Consider the following 19,986-nt stretch of genomic DNA (forward strand, 5'->3'; position numbering starts at 1 on the left):
CTGTATCGCAGCTGCTTCATTTGACGCCTACATCAGAGCACTCATCTAAAGTTTTGAACACTCTCCAGCCGATGCCACTATACGCATCTTCGTCCTCCGCGACGGTACTCTGTACCGTCGTAACCTTCATCCGGATGGCTCTGAGTTCCTACTTGTCATACCTAAACACCTCCGCTCAACCGTTCTAGGAGAGCCTGACGACGCACCAGCGGCAGGGCACCTCGGCGTATCTAGAACGTATGACCGTGTACGTCGCCGTTTTTTCTGGCCGGGCCTTGCCCGTTTCGTACGATGTTACGTCACCACTTGTGAACATTGCCAACGACGCAAGAAGCCTTCGCAGCTCCCCACTGGTTACCTGCAGCCGCTCGACATCCCTGCCGAGCCCTTCTGTCGTGTCGGCGTAGATCTTCTCGGCCCATTTCCGGAATCTAAATCAGGAAACAAGTGCGTTGCAGCCACGGCGGACTTCGCGACCCGCTACGCGATAACCCGCGCTGTTCCGACCAGTTGCGCAACTGATGTTGCGGACTTCCTGCTGCATATTATTTTGATTCATGGGGCTCCGCGTGAATTGCTTACAGACCGCGGCCGTACGTTCTTAGCCAAAGTCATTGACGACATCATGCGTGCCTGCTCAATACAGCATAAATTTACCACCTCTTACCACCCTCAAACGAACGGCCTCACTGAGCGTTTGAACCGCACCCTTACAGACATGCTACCCAAATACGTTTCAGACGACCACCGTTACTGGGACCAGACTCTATGTTACATTACTTTTGCGTACAAGTTTTCCCGTCACGAAACTGCTGGCTTTTCGCCTTTTTACCTCTTGTATGGCCGTGAACCGACGCTACCACTGGACACTGTGCTTCCGTCCGCCACAGCTTCAATTGCCCGTGATGCCTTATGCCCGTGATGTTATCACCCATGCTGACCTTGCTCGCCAACTTGCGTGCACTCGTCTACAAGTCTCTCAAGATAAACAAAAGCAGCGCTATGACCTCCGTCACCGTGATGTCCATGTTGTGCCCGGCACCCTCGTGTTGATTTGGTCACCATCGTGTAAAGTTGGCCTTTGTGAAAAACTGCTTTCCTGCTACACAGGCCCATATCGCGTGCTCCTCAAAGTGACCGATGTCGCCTATGAAATCGTTCTAGCCACGCCCAATACGTCCCCGGCTGTGACAACCAGTGACATTGTCCACGTCGCCCGACTCAAACCCTACAACTCTCCACGCGCCTTGGATGTTTAACAGCACCGTGACGGCGCTTTTGCTGCCGGGGGGTAGTATTACGATATCATCGAGCGATGCTCAAGGGACGAGCCGCCGCGAGAACGACAACGAAGTGGGTCTGTGCCCTTGGCGCAAGTGAATGTCGGACTGGCGGTCTGGCTCCAGTGTAAATAGCCTGTAAATAGCCTCTTTCGTATGTGTCTTTCCACACGTAACAATATATTCGGAGACAGGAGGTAAAATTGTCTTGGCAGAAATATATATCAACAATTAATAGTACCGTCACATCCAAAAGGATGTGGGGACAGGTGAGGCAGTTTAAGGGGGACTACACATCATACACGATACCGATACTTACACCTTCAGGCACTCAGACAACACTACAAGAACAAGCGCATATACTTGGGGAACATTTCTATAACGTCTCTAGCTCGGCTATTTAAACACGTTCTTAAAATACAAACTGTCGGCAGAAAAGGAGAAGCTACCAACTGCTTGTATGTGAATGGATGATTACAACTCTCCATTCAAGGTACAAGGACTTAACAGGGTTCTCTGTGCTGGCAAAAGAACTGCAGTAGGTCCTGCCCGGATCCATTATTCCATGCTCGCACACCTGTCCCAAGCATCCGTAGCTGCTCTCCTTAATTTAACAAAGTATTTGAATCCGGAAGCATGCCAAAAGGTTGGGAAAACGCAATAGTTGTGCCTTTCTTTTAAAGAACAGGTAAATCCCCCGCATCCGCAAGCAGCTTTCGAGCCATTGCCCTGAGAAGCTGTTTGGCGAATTCGTACGAAATTGTCGTAAATGCCAGATTAACCTTCTCGCTTGATATACGGAACTTCATAGATTTTCGTCAGTGCGGGTATAAAAAAGGGTATTCAGCGACGGGCCACCTGGTCCGACTTGAACACGAAACAAGTGAAGCTTTATTACACAAACAGCACTGCCTGGCAATATTCTTCGGTGTAGAAAAAGCGTGTGACACCACACGGAGATTCTGGACCTTACGTGACCTCGCTGCTTTAGGAATCCACGGCAAAATGCTAAACTGTCTCACTGATTTTATGTTTAACATTCCAAATCCGTCTAGGCACTGGGCTCTCGCGCGCATTTATCCAGAAAAGCGGCGTGCCACAAGGTTGCGTACTAAGCACAACGCTCTTTACAGTAAAAATGAACTCTGTTAACAAAGTCATCCCCCCCCTCTGTTATGCATTCCATATACGTCGATGATCTGCAAGTAGCCTGCCGCGTCTCAAACTTATGAAGATGTGAAAGGCAGCTCGAGGTCAGAATTAATAAACTAATGGAGTGGGCTGAGAAAAATCCCTTCCGCTTCTCTACTAAATAAACTGTTACAATGCTATTCTCGCAAAAAAAGAGGCTTGTACTTAGACCCGGTTTTAAATTTAATGATGTCGCACTGCCGCTGAAACAAGAATATAAATTCTTGGGAGTAATCTTTGACAAAAAACTAAACTTCCTAGCCGACATTAAAACGCTAAAGATTAAGGCAAATAAAGCATTGAATATCCGCAATGTTTTATCACATAAGCACTGGGGTTCCGACCGAGCCTGTCTTTCCTCTCTTGTCGGGGCAATCACCGTTGACGTGAAACTATACGATGCTGTTACGTTTTGCCGAGGAGGGCTCCTAGCCGAAACAGAAATACGACGCCGGACGACGAACAACGTTATTTTAATCCGGCATAACTGCTGCCGGTAGATACACAGCGCCCTCGGCGTGGTTGCACTGTCCTTTTTAACAGCCTCGCCTTCACGAAGGGAGAGAGAAACACAACCCTCGTGACGATAACGACCATGCGCGACAGCACCTTATCTCGCTGACAGGCTCGCCGGGCTTCGGCACTTGGAGAAGGTATACGCATGCGCGTGAGCGCAACAATGCCAAAACGCATAAATAATCTGATAGTAAGGTGTTTGTTCGACATAGGATGTTAATATTGAAGTCACCTGCCAGGCAAACTTGATCCACTGATGACCAGCTCTTCAATGCTTCTTCCAGTTACAACACAAAACGAGTAGCACCATTACTTGGGGGCCGGGACACGGCTAACAGTAACAGTTCATAATTTACACAATGAATCTTTACGGCGAGGCATTCCGCATGCTTGAACGTAAAGTCTACCAGTGAAGTGTCATATTTTGAATTTACAAATCTAGCAATGCCGCCATCTCTACGGTTAGTCCGTGTTATGCTGCAGCACCTGTATCCATTTGACGAGAACATATGTAGGAAATATTCTGACACGTTGATTTCTGTTACCACAAAAGCATCTACAAGATCAAGCAAAATTGAGCTAGCACTTGTAATTCCTCCCCGTATTTACGTAGACTCCTAATTTTTATGTTCACATATGTAAAATTGCATGGTGACGAGCGCCCAAAGGATTTCTTGAAAGAAGTGAAATCAGATAACTCACTTAGAGTAGCTGACATTCCGCTTAAGCAATTCCTTTAATATCTGCTTCCCGGTTCACACGAATGTGAGAGGCATATGAGTGTTTTTTTGCGTAGATTTTTCCGCCTTTCACCCAGCAATACTTGAATCATTTTTCGTTCACTGCCATGCGCGTGCGCCAGAACAGGTCCCGATTCATCTTGGTTAGATTGTCGTTGAAGAGAATGTTCAGGTCTGAATCAACCACACATAACTGTCGCAGTTTCTTACGCGCCTCAAATCGCTCCTATTTCACTGATACTGTCGAGTAACGGAAAAGCACAGTGCGGTTTTTTTTTTTTTTTTTGCTAGGCAGCCGATGGGCTGGTTCAATGTCTGAGGTCGAGAAGTTCAGTTCAAGCTTATTCGCAAGGTCAACCAGTTTTTCCTTCAAGTTCTCATGTTCTTCTTGTTGCAGTCCTTCAATCTCCAGATTACATTTCCTGCTTTATGGCTCATTCTCGTTTTGAACTTCACGTAGAGCTTGTAGTTAATGTGCCTGTGCTTGGATAGTCGCTTTCAATGCGCCGATTTCCGCTTCGTGTGCTGCAGCAAGTTCTGTGCTAGCTTTCGCCTGCTCAAGTGCCGAGTCATATTGATTTGACATAAACACGACTGATTATTCCAGTTATCCGACAGTCTTAGCTTCGTGAATTCTGCCTTAAGCAGCAAGAGCGAGTCAACTTTCTGGTGCAAAATTGGCAGTGATGCTAGGCTAGATTTGATCTCTCGAATTTCGCGCAGCAGTACCGGTTCGGATTGAGTGATTTTCCCTTCAGGAGCCGCTTCTGAGTGAGAAAAGGGACGTTTTTTTCCAGTTCGACATGCTTTACAAATCCACGAGTCCTTTTTCGCTTGTGCCATGCCCAATGTAGGTACTACTACTAACACCGGAACATGCTTGTCCTAGTTGGTAGCCGAGTGTACACTCGAAACACAGATACCGTCCATCCTCCGGCAGCACTTCATGGCATGCAAGGCAGTCGGCACTCTTCTAAACCTGACATAGTTCGTGACAAGCGCGGTGCAGTCAGCGCAACAGAACCAATAAGTAAAGGTTAATAGGAGTCCAGTACCTGTTAAAATACAGAGCATCAGTGTTGGACCGTTCCAATCGCCACCGACTGCAGAGCGTCGCAAGAATGCTGTCTTCTTAAATAGGCAAGCCCAGGAGCCAAGGTTTCCAGATGCGATGATTTTCTGCGATTGAAGCGCCAGGATCAGTATGGAAGCTACCGGTTCGTTTTCATCGATGGAAGAGCCAGTATCAGCAGGGCGATGATCAACCAAGGGGGCGCTGAACAGCTGTACAACAAACACAGGATTAAGTATACACAATAGGAATACAGGTGGCGTTACTAAGAATATGTGCAGTGAAGCTGTCGTAATTCACGCTTAGATATTTTAAGTAGGCCAGTCCCGGATATTTCACAGTTGTTTAATAGAGTTGGAATTGTGTGAAAAATAATTTTTCCACTGCGTAATTGGTTCTAGGAGTTTGTACAATCCACTCCTCTTTATGACGGGTAGGGTAACACACAGTGCTCTTTTCCAGTAGTGACAACTCATGCAAAGATTCAAGATGATATTCTAGTTCGCGCTGAAATGCAAGTGCTAGCTTATAATTGTAAAGATTGAATACTGGTATTATGTATGCTTTGGAGAAAAGACCTTGCGAGTGACTGTTGTATGGTAGATTAAAAAGTGCTCTGATAAGCTTTTTTTGAAGTATAAAGATCTTTTGCAAATTTGTATACGTGGTTGTGCCCCAGACCAAGAAACAGTAATTAAGATGAGAGTAAAACAGGGTATTATAAAGCAGAATCTTTACTTGATGCAGGAGATATTATCTGTAATGGGAAATCATGCCGACTGCTCGGGCTAACTTACAACAGCATCAATGTGACCATCCCATTGCATGCTCTGAGAAAATGTGACACCCAGAATTTTAATATTATTTGTCATTTCTATTGGTGCGCCACCATAACTTAAGCTTACATGAGAAATTAGTTGCCTCAATTTAGGTCTAAACATTACAGCTTTCGTCTTCTTAACATTTATGTTTAGATAGCTTACTATTGACCATGTTTCAAGCTTGGTAAGGAGAGAATTGGCGTCATTGTGTAAGATATGTAAGTCTGGAGCAGATAGAAATATACTAGCGTCGTCGGCATACAAAACATATTTAGGTTTGGTAGAGAGGTTAGTGAGATCATTGATGTAAATGTTAAAAAGAAGCGGACCAAGAATGCTGCCCCTAGGAACACCTTTAACTATTGATTTTAAATCAGAACGGTACGCTTCGATTTGAACGAACTGCTGTCGAAAACTGAGATGATTTGATAAGTCAAGAAAATGCCCTCGGATTCCATAAATTTCCAGTTTCTTCAGCAAAGTGAAGTGATGAATACAATCAAATGCTTTAGAAACGTCTACATAAATACATAATACAAAGTTATTTTTTCAAATGCGGATAAAATACTTTCTGTTCCAGCAAAGCTAATTCGGTCGATTTGTTCTTCCTAAATCCATATTGAGCATCTGAAATAAGTTTGTCTAAATCAAAGAACCAGCAAAGCTGATAATGGATAAGCTTCTCCAAGCCTTTTGAATATATGGGTAAGACGGAGATGGGTCGGTAATTATTCATATCATTAGGATCACCCTTATTGAAGAGCATAGTTACTTTAGCGATTTGCATTCGCTTTGGAAAGCATGCACTTGTTAGGCAAAGGTTAAAAATATGGGTTAAATATGGACATGGTACAACTTCTCTTGTGTGTTCCTTGGTGCTTGTTGGCCTCCTATATTCAATAAAAAAAATCGGGCCGCTCGGTTAACCACTTTTCTTCTTGTTCATTGCATAACGAGTGTCTAGAATCCGGCAACATTGATGCCTTCATTTAGCATATGTGGGTTTATTGACGAGTTCCTTTCAACGAGTTGCTTTACGAGTTGACGAGTTGCTTTCGTGACGCCTGCGGCAGAAAGGATTGTCGTGCCGGTAGCCCAATTGGTAGAGCATTGCATGAATAACGCGAAGACGTGGGATCGTTCCCTACCTGTGGCAAGTAGTTCTTTCATCCATGTTCATTTTCGTTAATTTTCGTTTCGTTGTGCATCGGCTTCTTATATGACTATTAAAAAATCCTGCCCTTCGGTTCACCCGCTATATTTATATATATATATATATATATATATATATATATATATATATATATATATATTTATATATATATATATATATATATATATATATATATATATATATATATATATATTGCGGTCTAGGGAGAGGCACGTTCCGCCATGGCATGACTATAATGCTAGGAGGCGCGATCCCTCTTTTCATTCGCCGTCAATGCAATGCTTCAATTTAGTTAAAAGCGCGACAGATTCGCAGGGCTTTCGCGGTCTGTGACATTCGGCATGAAGACGCAGTCGAGAAGCCAAGAGCTCTTGGAGTGCATTCAAGATTGAGTGCCAACACGACGTTGCGTCGTTTCTAGTAGTGCACGTGGGCTTGCTTCGTCGACTTTGTCGAGGGGCGCGGATTCTTTCGTGCTCTTTGTACCGCAGTGGCGGTAACAGTTCAATGTTACGTATATGACGAGTCTCGTAGCCTGATTCATTATACGGCGTCTTTCGCTTTCTTCGTTTTTTGTTACAGAGGGCCGTCGGGTCAGGTTCGACCCAAATCTACCGGACGACGACGAGGAAAAAGCACAACGAGGTGAGTTACTGGTGACACACTCTCAAGAGTTTACACCCTTTGGGTCGTATCTCGCCACACAATAATGATCTGTCTTGCCCGCATTTCCTTTCTGTAATTTTTCGCGCCCGGTACTTCCCAGTCACGAGCGGCTTGCGCGTTATCAGCTTGACACAGGATTCTCGACAGGAATGTAGCGAGCGCCGAATTTTAAAGTGAGGAAACGCAAGCAAGGCAGATGACAATTATTGTTGTGTGGCAAATGTACCCCTAAAAGTGTGTAAACTTTTCTCACAGTGCACATCGGCACACTATCGGAACGTGTAACCTTGTGCAGTCTTATTCATAATCGCGGTGCTGGTGGATGGTCAGTAGTGGTGCAGGATTGTCTGGCATTCGCGGGCTGGTTGCTCCCCTAGCTGGCATTACCTAACCGATATTCGTAGTCAGTGGGGCACTTTGGGGGTATCTTGGCCTGCAAAACCGCCACACACACACTAATATTCCCGGTATAGGACATTATTGAGCGAGGATGGTTCTCTGTCGAACACGAAGCACTATGCTGTAGCACTGCCACCTGAAGGCAGGACCCCGGAAAAGAAATGGCTTTGCAGCGCGGGCTACGTGGTGTTCTGAACAGCATGGTAATCAATCAATACCAGCTTCGTAATTTCTTGAGGGCACCTCTACAGCCCGGAGGCGCGTGGTTGAATCGCGGCCTCTGCGGCCCCGTTTCGCTGGAGCTGAAGTACAATATGTTCTTTTTTACGTGTTCCGTTTTCTGAAGTTATGGGTATTGTGCAGGGAATGTGTTCTGGCCACTTGAATTCTGCAACAAACAGAATAGAGATATACTATTGTTGTGGGCTGATACCAATCGTGATGGTGTAGTAGGTGACAAAGGAAAGATCGTACATCCGATGAACAGTTCTTTCTCGCGTTTCGTCACTTTTGGAGCTGGCCTGGCAAAACGCCGAAACAAGGTTGATGGTGGTTGGAGTGCGACAAGGAAGCGACTGGAACGAACTCTACAGTCATGGCCGCAGCATTACGTCACGCAATGTCTAATAGGTGGGCAGCGTATCCGACAACACTTCACCATGAAAGTCGTCTCCAAGATTGCACAGGCCACAGAGAAAGGAATCGCCGCGCGCTGTTCTGCATTGGGGTCGGTAAGTGCGGTGGTCATCATTTCGGACACCACTTTTCAATGTAGAGCCGACGTACCTCGTCACAATATCGGAAAGTTCCAACCATTATTCTTGGGCAATTATGCGCCTTTCTCTTATCTAGAAATGTGGGAAAGAGACTTCTGTCACATCGAAACAGCTCAAGAGCGGGCTTTGTGTTCGTATGCAGTACACTGACCGGAAGTTCCTTTCAACCTCACGACGGCAGCTATGACTGCGCGCAAGAAACCATTATTTTGGGATTGTGAAACGGACGCGGCACTGTGGTCGCGCCGTTCCGGTGCCTGTACGTTCGAATTTCGAAACCAGAACATCGGCGTCGTTGATCGGTCGTTTGTGAAACCGCCTTCTGATGTCGCACGAGCAGGGCTACAAAAAGAAATCTCGATAGCATCGTTCGGTATTGTTCTGAACATTCATAAACTGGAAGTGTCGTGAGGTGTTTCATTGTTTTCCAAATGCCAGCGAGTCGGATGGCAGAGATATATAAACCTTGAAACTGCCGGATGGGCAAACCCCTAACGGCCGCGATGATTGTATGCTCGCGGAATTTTCAACCCTAGGGCATTTTATACAATGTTCTCCTTGACGACAGGATGGTTTACCTAAATAGATGGGCAGCTAAAGTGGTTCATTGTGTTTGTTCACAGACGCCTACATCAGTTCGGTTATAAACATACAATCATTGACTTTAAACCGGAATCTCGAGCATATGCATTTGTCGAGATACTCGCATGTTTTTTGCGTTATACGATGAGCAGCATTTAATGAACTTAGCTTTGATATTCAGCATTCCTTTGTTGCATTTTTCCAAGCTTCTCGAATTTATGCCTCTTTTACAAAGGTGTAGTGTCAGTATTAAGACATCGTTTGGCGAATATCGCGAAGCGAAATGTTTGAATGCGTTGCGTATACGGAGTATTATGCGCGGACTCAAAGAAACACACGAAGGTTTTGGAAACATTGTGTAGCATAAGATGTGCACGAATGATATGCAAGAAGTGCTGTGCATATTATTTTTCCTGTGTTTGTGGGCCACTGGGCCAAAGCGTGCTTCACGCAATTAGATGATAAAGGAAACAAAATTAATTAGCACACGTGCCTTTGTCAGCAAGTCATTTTAAGGTTGGGGCCTCTACAGATCACTAAACAAGGCCATATATGTTAGTAGAGAGCGTTATAAGAGATTGTTAGTAAGGCTTATCTTATTATTCTGTTCACATTTTCTTTGCGGCTCCTTCCGTGTCTCAGGCTGCACCTAACGAGACATGCGAAAGCATAGGTGGTGAGGGTCTTGGTTGCCTTTCTTGCTTATGCTGAAAAAAGTGCGCGATCTATTCAGCAGTGCCACCGTTTCGTAAAGTCAGATATCAACGATAGGCCACTGAAAGTAAGGAAAGCTGGTGTTAGGGGGTCGCTCATCTTCGTTATGAGAACATGTAAAGGGGTAGCATGCCCTATGCTACGCGGATGTCACGGGAATTACGCTGACACAAGCACGATATGATCAAACACTCAGTATTGGTGGACCTCGAATTAATTTCTACCGCGCCAGAAAACGTCGCTAAAAACGCTGAATGTGGGGCGGCCAAAAGAGATTTAAGAATATCGCGACAATCACGAACATTTTCCTGTGTGTTCAGAGGACTACGTACACGAACAGCAGTGGTGCACGCAAGGTAATGTCTAACATCAATTCGCACTCTCGTGTTGGCTTAAACGCTGTAGAAATTACACATTCACATCCAAGACCACCGATAATTATCTTTCTCAAACATTGCATTCGCAGTTAAATGATGAAGATGCGCGCGCGATGCCACGCCGCGTGGTGCCCCACTTCGTGCTTGCTCGCTAGCTGGACCCAAGGTGGGAGGTGCCACCACTTCGTTCCAGGCTACCGTCGAGCCAGCCGCCTCCGCGGATATGCTGAGCGAGCCACCTGCACCGAAGGGTAAGCCGGATGTTTTGCAATTTCTTTCGCAGTTACCGCGTGGATTTCACGGACAGTGGCTTAGACATGGCAGGAATAGACGCAACCTAGCGTTTATTCGAAACGGGGACTCTCTCTGCTTTTCGGTTAGCAGACCGTACAGACCAGCACAGGTATCAGCTTCGGGCAGCAGCGAAAGGCGCAGCTACAACAAATACACGTTCCTGACGCAGGCGCTGACATAGCACGAATCATTTCGTAGAATTCTATGAAATTTGAATCGGGTTGCGATGACAGAAGATGATGGTGCGCGTGCTGTTCTTCGACGTGCGCGCTCGTGCCCACGTGGAGAACGCGATCGATCTTTCTCGTCCTTCGCTTCGAACGAGAGCACGCGATGCTCCGTCCGTTGGCTATTCGAAGGCGCCGGACGCAGCACCGAATTTCTACAGCGAAGGCGTTAAGGGCTGCTTCCCTCAGGATAGTTCGTGTCCGCGTGTCCACGTGAAGCCTTCTCCTCCGGCGTCGGCTGCCGGGAAAGACAGGCCATCTCCTCCATGAAGATCGCCATGATCTCATTGGAAAGCTGTGCTCTGGTTTCTAGTAGCGCTTGGGTGCGCTCTTTGCAGGAATGTTTGCAGGAAGCCGCTTGGGAACAGGTCTCGTGTCGTTATGGGGGCTTTTAGATTATCGAACCACGTCCTGGCGGCGTCTTCCAATGCAATATAGACATGTCGCAGCTTCTCGTCGCAGTTGCAGCTGTTATACGTAGCGATGCTCTCATACGTCTCCAGCCAGCTTTCTCTGTCCTCGAATGGGGAACCATGGAACGTCGGTGGCTCCCTGGGCTGCTGCAGAACAATTGGGGACGCTGCAGCTGCCATTGCGGCTGTCTTAGCCACGATCGTCTTAGTATTCTTTTGTAGAAGTCCGAGTTCCGGGGGCAGCTGCTGTAGCCGGCTGCTTGCTCAATGTACCGGGAAGACGGTGTTGTCTTTGCGGTCCGGGCTTAGGTCACGGCTTGTCGGGGGCTTCCGGTACATGAACGTGAAGCACCTCCACCAGATTCTCTCATGAAACACTGTTTTACGATTTGTGAAAAATGCTAGAAATCGCCACTCCAAATTATGAAAACGTGGCGCATAGTCCCATATGTATTATTGCATTATTTGCAAAGGTATCACAGGCCTTAATGCTACGAAACACTTATGACAGCTCATTAGCTCTAGTTAACTCAACTTTGAAAGTCGTCACCTGGGGTACAAATCAGCTGTACGTTCATAATAGAAAAGCAAATGTTTGCATTCAAACACTTTTCGAGTATATGGTAAATATATTATGATGGTTGCTGTGGCAGCATACCAGGCTGGGCCACACGCATCTACTTGGCAGGTCCTAAGGAGTTCCTCCGACCAGGCAGCTGGAACCGTGGCCTCTTTCAGCCTCATGTGTTTCGATAATAAATGTGAGTGTAGGGTTCATAAAAGAATGAATTGCGTTAAACATTGTCCTTGTCATAATTATTCAACTACATGATGCGTACAACCACCTCAGTACACAGTTTACAAGTAAACACAGCCTAGAATCCTTGGATGACGCCTCTAAAAGAAGGTGGGTGAGAATCAGTAAAATTAACTGCGGCACTGGGGCCACCTAACAAAACTTTACCCCCTGAGATCACGGTTGCCTGAAATGTTGTTTGAGAAGTTTGTATTTGTCAATAGCCACCTGTAAATATGACCTGTTATAAGGTAAGGTTTTATGTAATCAAGGCCCCGACAGAACAACATATGGAAAGGTGTGGTATATATTAGCAGGCACATATATTTCAACAGTAATACGATGAGCAAAGTTTTCAGCATTCAAGTTTCGTAAGCATTGTTGAGGTTATTTTCCAGCACCTACGTAGTAGGCAAAAGTATCTTACCAGAATCCACATTACTGAAACTTTTTTACGGATCACCTGCTAATATGCAGTTTGTGACAAAAGTGAGTGGTTCATTTGCATAGAAGGGACATTTCTTGCAGAGTGAAGACCACAGATAAGGATCTGTGGTTTCGAACCTCTGCTCATCTACTGTTCTCGCGTACTAATGCGCCAGAAGCTGACTTGAATTTTTACATATTGTGACGCGGAGTAATTATTTGACAGCAAACGGTTAATACTTGGCGAGTCAAGAGTGCACAGGGCACACAGGTTTTAGCATGTCTTTCAATCCGACAAGAGAAGCTGACCCAGCCACACTACAACGCCTTTTTTTTTTCGCCACTGTTCGTGACATAATCCCCGCCAGGTGAAGCATCAACCCGGTGCTGGTTCTGGTCAAAATAAGTTATCACAGTTGTAGCGCTTGAGGCGGGACACATTACGATGTCATTCCGTGGTGTGGCCGTCGATGAAGTGGACACCTTGGGAGTTATCTCATAGCTGACAGGAGACACCTGGTGCATCACGTGGTAAGGCCCGACGTACCGCGCCATTAACTTTTCACAGAGGCCCTCACGGCGAGATGGCAGCCAGAGAAGGACGAGAGAGCCCGGTGGAAAAGCAGTATCCCAGTGTCGACGATCGTAAATGTATTTTTGTGCAGTCTGCAATGACGAGAGGCGAGCGCGGGCTACTGTGCGCACGACGAGCGTACGTGTGATGGGATCTTGCGCATAGGAAGCCGTAGGCGAGGACACCGGATCAGAAGGCAGCAAGGTGCCAAAGGGTAATAAGGGATGGCGGTCAAAGAAGAAAGGGTGGGTAGCAGGCAGCATCGTGATGGCGATGAGTTGTACGCAAATGCGACGAATGGAAAGGCAACGTCCTAATCGTGTTTATTATAAGAAACGTCTGCATCGAAAGCATGTCGGTCAATGTATGGGTGAGACGTTCGGTGAGGCCATTGCTTTGAGGGTGATATGAGGTGGTGAAGTGTTGATGAGTAGCACATGGTCAAAGTAGATCGTCAACCACACAAGACAGGAAGCAGCGACCGCGATCTGTGAAGTAGGTGACGTAGTAGAAAGTTGGTTATGTCCGTGGCTCAGCTTGTTGGCAACGCTAGAGCAAGTGCATATCGCGTGGTACAATCTGGAGCGGCTGCAATCCATTTCTTGCCTTTCGAAGCAGTTTGAAAAGGGCCGAGCACTCCCAGGCCACTCGATAAAACGGTTTGGTTGAAACGTCAATTGTCTGAAGGAGACCAGTAGATTCGGTCACAGGCTTCTTGCGTTGCTGACACAGGTAACAAGATATTACGTAGTGGGGAACGGAACGATAATGGCCCTTCCTGAAGAAACGTCGTCGTATGCGATAAGTTCTGGAGACGCCTAATTGCCATGAAATTGGGGTGTCATGAAACTGGATGAGGACATCTCTGCGTAGATGACTCTGGACAACTAGCAGGAGTACTGCTCCGTCGGGGCGCATGCTGCAGCACTAAAGAACGTTATCGTGAAGCAAAAACATGAATGAGGAGTCGAAGGTGCCGGATTGCAGACTGTTAACAAGAGAGAGAAGGGAAGATCTCTACGTTGTTCGTAGGTCACAGGGATGACGTTCGACTGCACACTGAAACCGAATGCCTATCCCGTCACCACATTGAACCATCCGACTTTTGAAATAGACCCCGATACCTATTTCAATGCAGTCGGATGGTTCAATGGGGTGACAGGATAGGCAGTCGGTGTCATTGTGTAATTTGCCAGATTACTACACAACCGAGAACGTGTACTCCTGTAATTGTAATGCCCAACAGCTCAGCCTCGCTGTGGGGCCTTTGAATGTTGAGAGCCAGCAGAGTGCATGATGGTCTGTTAACGGCCGTTCATATAGGTACGGATGGAATTTCGCGACAGCCCAGACCAAAGCTAGGCATTCCTGCTCAGTAATGGTGTAATTCTTTTTCGACTGACAGGAGGCTACTAGCATACGCTATCATACAGTTAGCTCCGTTCTCTGTTTGGGCAAGGATAGAACCTATCCAATGGCGGCTTGCGTCGGCGCGAAGCTCTGTTCTATAGCAGCTGGGTCAAAATAAGCTAGCAGAGGTGCTGATGTGAGGGCAGAAATGAGCGGTGCAAAGGAAATCTCTTGGTCCGCGCCCCAAGAAAAGGTCGCATCCTTGATGAGGAGGTCCGTGAATTGTCCGTGAAGTTGAGAACAAAGCGGCGAAAGTAGGAGCAGAGTCCAATAAAGCTGCCTAGTACATGCATGGACCACAGAACAGGAACTCGCGGACGGCACGGATTTTTTCAGGGTCTGGATCGACACCGCAAGCATCAAATAGGTGTCCAAGTAATTTGATTTGGTGGCACCCAAAGGTCCTCTTAGAGGAACTGAGTGGGAGGCGAGCCCACCGAAATATGTCGAGAATGGGCGACAGACGAGGGAGGTGGCTTTCAAAGCTGGGCGACAAAACGATGACGTCGTGCAGATAACAAAGGCAGGTCAACCACTTGAGACCGCGTAGAAGAGGGCCCATCATGCTTTGGGAAGTTGGAAGTGCGTTACACAAACCAAAATGCATGGCCTTAAATTGCTAGAGGCCGTCGGGTATGATGAAAGCGGTTTCACGCGGTTGCGGTCATCGACGTCAATTTGCCAATATCCCGAGCAGAAATCTAGTGATGGGAAATATCTGGCACCATGGAGGCAGTCGAGCGCATCAATTCGAGGGAGAGGATGCACATCTTTCTTCATTACCCAATTGAAATGGCGATAATCGACGTAAAAGTACTAGCTATTGTCCTTTTTCAGAAGCTCCACAGGGGATGCCCAATGGCTAGAGGAAGGCTCTGTAACGTCTTTGTCAAGCATTTTCTTTTGTATGACTCTGTGCTCAGTAAGTAAGGTAAGGGTGCTTGTGAAGGAGCTGGCGTCTCCAGTGTCAATGCGGTGGGCCACGTCATCTGTACAGCCTAGTGGACTGTTCGCAACATCAAAAACGCCAATGTAAGAAAACAGGACAGCGCAGACTGCTTCACTTTGGGAGGAGGTTGGGGGATATCATTTTCTTTAGAAGTGCCTTGGTTGGTGCCTGTATGAGAGGTTGGGCCACAGTCTCAGTGTCAGCCGCGAATGTAGACACTATACATTCTTGCACCGGTGACAGTTCGGCTAGCGAAGTTCCTTGAGGAAGACCATGGCTCGAAGTTTAAGATTTGACGACTGGAAGCATCGTTCAGTTGTTGGCAACAGCCAGTATGTTGTGAGGAAGTTATGTTGCGCGAGAGGATCAGATCTGTGAGGGAAGCGACCACATAGTCACCATCAAGTAGGCGTTAAGCACTCCCCATACGTAAGCCGATCCCGAAAATAGTGCTATACCAGGAGCCCGCGGCAGAGGTGAAGCAGGCGTTAAGCACTCCCCATGCAATGGCTGATAAAGACAGTCCAATACCGGGCCGACCCGTAGCGGACGTGAAGCCGGCGTTAAGCACTCTCCAGACGTGGGCCGATGCCGAAGATAGTGTAATGCCAGGCCGGCCCGCGGCGGACGTGCAATTCACCATTAAGGGGCCCGCATATTCAGCTTCACTAAGGTTTTGTTCCTTGTTTAAAACCAGAAATTAAAATGTCAAGCTCAAACCAAGCTTTTTTAGTGTTTTCAGCCAAGGTGTTGCTGTAACAGAACAATGTTGCGATTAGTTCTTATGAGAAGCAATGTTCTCAGGAACGTAAATGGCCATATAGCAGGGTGAAATTAAGACACTCGGTCGTGCTTCAAAATATTCTTTCCGGTCTGCAATAACGCCCAGCCATATTTACTAAACACGCCGACATTCAGCGTGCCATATGGGACTTCTTAGAAACACCTTAGAAACTTCTTAGAAAGTGTGCGAATAAATTACTACTATAAAAATGGTGCATAAGGATGTTCCTAGCGTAATGTCGTCCGTCTCGTAAACTAGTGATGGACAAAATGACGTCTACTCCAAAATACGAATGTGACAAATGTAGCGCAACTGACCTATTCACGCGCAGACGATTTACTCGCATCGTACTAGAGAACGTTACTGAAGAAAGAAATCATGGGAAATAAATAAGATTTAGCCTTGCCCTCTAGTGTGCAAACTGTACAGTTGTGTTCCTGGCCAGATGAGCTCGGGGGGATGAATATGCAACGCGGCATGAAACTTTCGACTGTCAAAAAAGCAGCTTTGATGGGCAGCCTAAAAGTACACCTGAAACATGATTCGTTATCTTTACATGTCTGCTGTGCCGCCAAGAAGATACAGAAATGAGTTACTTTTAAACGCGAAAAATTATTTATTGAGCAATAGCTTTTATTCCTTTTTTATTCTATCATTGGAATACTATAAAGCAATATCAATTTTGGCCGCCTTTCCCAAAGCGATTTAGAAGTTCCTTGTCCTTGGAAACCGCACTTGCAGTATACGTAGATTTATCAAACGCTTTTGATTCCTTACAGCATGAAGTACTTACTACTTGATTAACTGTTGTCATACGGTGTACACGGCACAGTGCATGATCTAGCTTCTTAAACGCAATACGTATCAGTAGGTGCATTCTCTTCAGATATTAAATCCATAAAGATGAGAATACTTCACGGCAGGATTTGGGGCCCCTTATTTTGTGTTTACGTTATGACCTGCACTTTTTCACCTGAAATCAGTATGAAACATCTATTTGGTATGCTGATTACACTACATTATTAATCACCCGTAAGGCACCCGACAATATGCAAAGAATATCTGACGAAACAATGCCGCTGGTATTATAATGGACAAAGTACAATTTCTTATTGATACCACGAAAAGACAAGCAATACTATTGAGACCAAATATAGTTTGATCGAAAGAGTAGAAGGTATGAAAGTGCTGGGTGTATATTTTTCATGTACTTCATCTTGGCATGACTATGTACGCGAAAAACTGTGTAACACTGCGGTTAATGTAGACATCTTATGCCTCAACGGCATAAGATGTCTAACTACTAAAATAAAGCTAGTACAGGGCACAACAAAAGCGAATCGAAACCGACTGTATTCCCAATTCAATAATTGCAAACGTCCCAGAAAATTTTCAAGGATCTAGCACTTTGAATACGAGGCGCACTTCATTTGCAGCCCTTATTCATTTTTTCTTACTGCTATTTTTTTAACACCACCGCTAACACGAACACAACACCAATGCCTCCCTTTGTTCCCTTTCCTATTACTACTGCAACCCTCCCTTTCATCTCGTTTGTTGAGCACATCTCCCTGCGGTCCTGTTTGGGTCAAAGTGGCAGCACTTAACCCATCGCGGAAATCGATTTTGCTCGGCCACATAATAGAACAATTCCTTTCACAGCGAGATTACAGAATTAAGAGAAAATATTATCGTATTCACTACGTGTAGCCCTAATATTTCGCCTGTACGTACTCCGCCAAACTATGTGAAACAATCACTTTTACCTTTGCATCTTTGCATAATAATCTTAACTAACAAATTTGTAGATGTGTCACAGTTGTGCCGAACAACAATGCGAAATCAGTTACTGTGAAATATGTTGTACTTATTTACTTGTAGTCACTGTATTAAGCTTTCCTTTTTAATTTGCAAAATGCTCATGTTCCTCTACGAAATTATTCTGTGTACATGTTTTAAAAGCAGTTATTTGTCTGAAGTGTTTTCTAAATTGTTGCGGCTGTGTAAAGAGGGGCAACTGTCCTTTCAAGAAACTGATCTCAGTAGATCTTGTGGCTACTCTTTCCCTGTATTTATGTATATCGACTTTGACACAGCCATTCTCGGCGATAAATGCCGAAACAGTGGCGTGCGGCGCCATATAAGCGTCGTCCACTGCAGTGAAGCCGGGCGGAAAGAGTAATGATATTTTATTGAAGATATGTCTAACACACACATATATATAGGTGCCAGTCGATAACCATGACATGAATCACAAGCAACTGGCCCAACTTTCCGTCTTAGTAAAGTAGTACGTTTATATAGGTCAATTAGCCAAAGGGGACCCTTGTCATGAGAACGAAATTAACCAAGAATAAAAATGCTTTGGAGCGCATTTGACAGACGTTGTCAGGTCCGAACTGGAAGCTTACCAATATCATAAAAAACAAAGGTGTACAATCAATGCATTCTAACGGTGCTGACATATGGAACAGAAACTCGAAAGAAGAAGCTCCAAAACAACTCAAGGACCGGGCAAAGTGCGATAGAACGAGGAATGTTAGGCACAACATTAAGAGACAGGGAGAGAGCGGCGTGGACCAGAGAGCAAACAGGGATAACCGATATTCTAAGTGACATTAAGAGAAATAAATGGAGCTGGGCAGGTCATGTGATGCGTAAGGTTAGATAACCGATGGACCACTGAGGTTACAGAATGGGTGCCAAGAGAAGGGAATCGCTGTCGAGGGCGGCAGAAGGCTTGGTGGGGCGATTCGCAGGCGGCTGCTGGAATCGGTTGGCGCAGGATAGGGGAGACGTGAGATCGCATAGAGAAGCCTTCGTCCTGCAGTGGACATAATGTAGGCTGATGATGACAATAGTGATGAAATTCAGTGGATCACCAGAAAAAAAATACAGGTAAATAATCTTTTGTAAAAAAACTTCGTGGCCAAAAAAAGGGTTTTTGGTGGCCTACCCAAATATATACTTGATACACCACGGCTCAGCATGTCTGCTAAGCAGGCAAGAGCATACAAAAAGGTTATATTTAAGCGCGAAAATGTATTTTTTTGAGCAACGGCTTTTTACGACATACACCTAACTTGCCGGCCTGCGATGCAGATGACAAAGCTGGCTTCGTCTGCAAGGCAGATGACAACCTATGTTATGGTCTGCGTTTTAGAAGAGGCGCGCTAAAGGAGGCGCGGTGGTGGCGGCGGCAAGGGACAAACTTAAGGTCGCTTGAAGGTCACTCACACTTACGCGCTGCTCACACAAAGTCCAGTCTTGCTTTTTGGGTAGAAACCAGTGGATATCTTTTGCAGGAACAAGTTAAACTGCTTGGTTGTTCGAGGTGATGAAAACTTGGGTGGCGTTGTTCAAAATTCCAGGATCGTAAAGGAAACTAAGCTGCACAAGCTGTCCGGAGGAGATGTGTTGTCGGCAAGATACTTTCCAACCATGCAGAAAATGATTGGTTGAGGCTTGTTTTCTGGAAGAAAATTGATTCCAATTAAAATTTGGAAAGCACCTGAAAATCTGTGCATACACATTCTAATATCGTTTAAAGAAAACAAAGAAAGAGCAAAATACATCCAGGGCGGCGAAGTCAGACAATGTACAGAGAGTACATAGTTCTACCGTAGCGATTATTGAAGAATAACATAAATATTTTGTATACGCTCATGCAAAACCCTTGACAGGTCAAGAACACAGTAATCGGTTCCTTATATACACTGGTCTTTTACAAAGGCGTATTCTTTGAGACTTTTAACAACCTTTCTTACACAGGCAAAATGCTTTAATTCTTATACTACTAAAGCAA

General features: G+C 45.7%; 1 protein-coding gene across 5 annotated transcripts in view; it reads left to right on the forward strand.

Annotated features, from left to right (window-relative positions):
* LOC129382503 (uncharacterized) overlaps positions 1-19,986 on the forward strand; it is a 204,514-nt gene that overhangs the window by 30,143 nt on the left and 154,385 nt on the right. For 3 of the 5 annotated variants that reach the window (XR_011895170.1, XR_011895171.1, XR_011895172.1), the window contains exons 3-4: positions 7,377-7,439; positions 10,398-10,559. Coding sequence is in view for 1 of the 5 variants with exons in the window: in XM_055066556.2 (XP_054922531.1) it covers positions 7,377-7,439 (63 nt within the window). In the remaining 4 variants the exon portion in view is untranslated. The remainder of the gene's footprint in view (positions 1-7,376; positions 7,440-10,397; positions 10,560-19,986) is intronic. The other 2 variants (XR_008610597.2, XM_055066556.2) reach the window with 1 other exon arrangement.

This window comes from Dermacentor andersoni, chromosome 6 (genome assembly GCF_023375885.2).
Source record: "Dermacentor andersoni chromosome 6, qqDerAnde1_hic_scaffold, whole genome shotgun sequence".
Lineage (NCBI taxonomy): Eukaryota > Metazoa > Arthropoda > Arachnida > Ixodida > Ixodidae > Dermacentor > Dermacentor andersoni.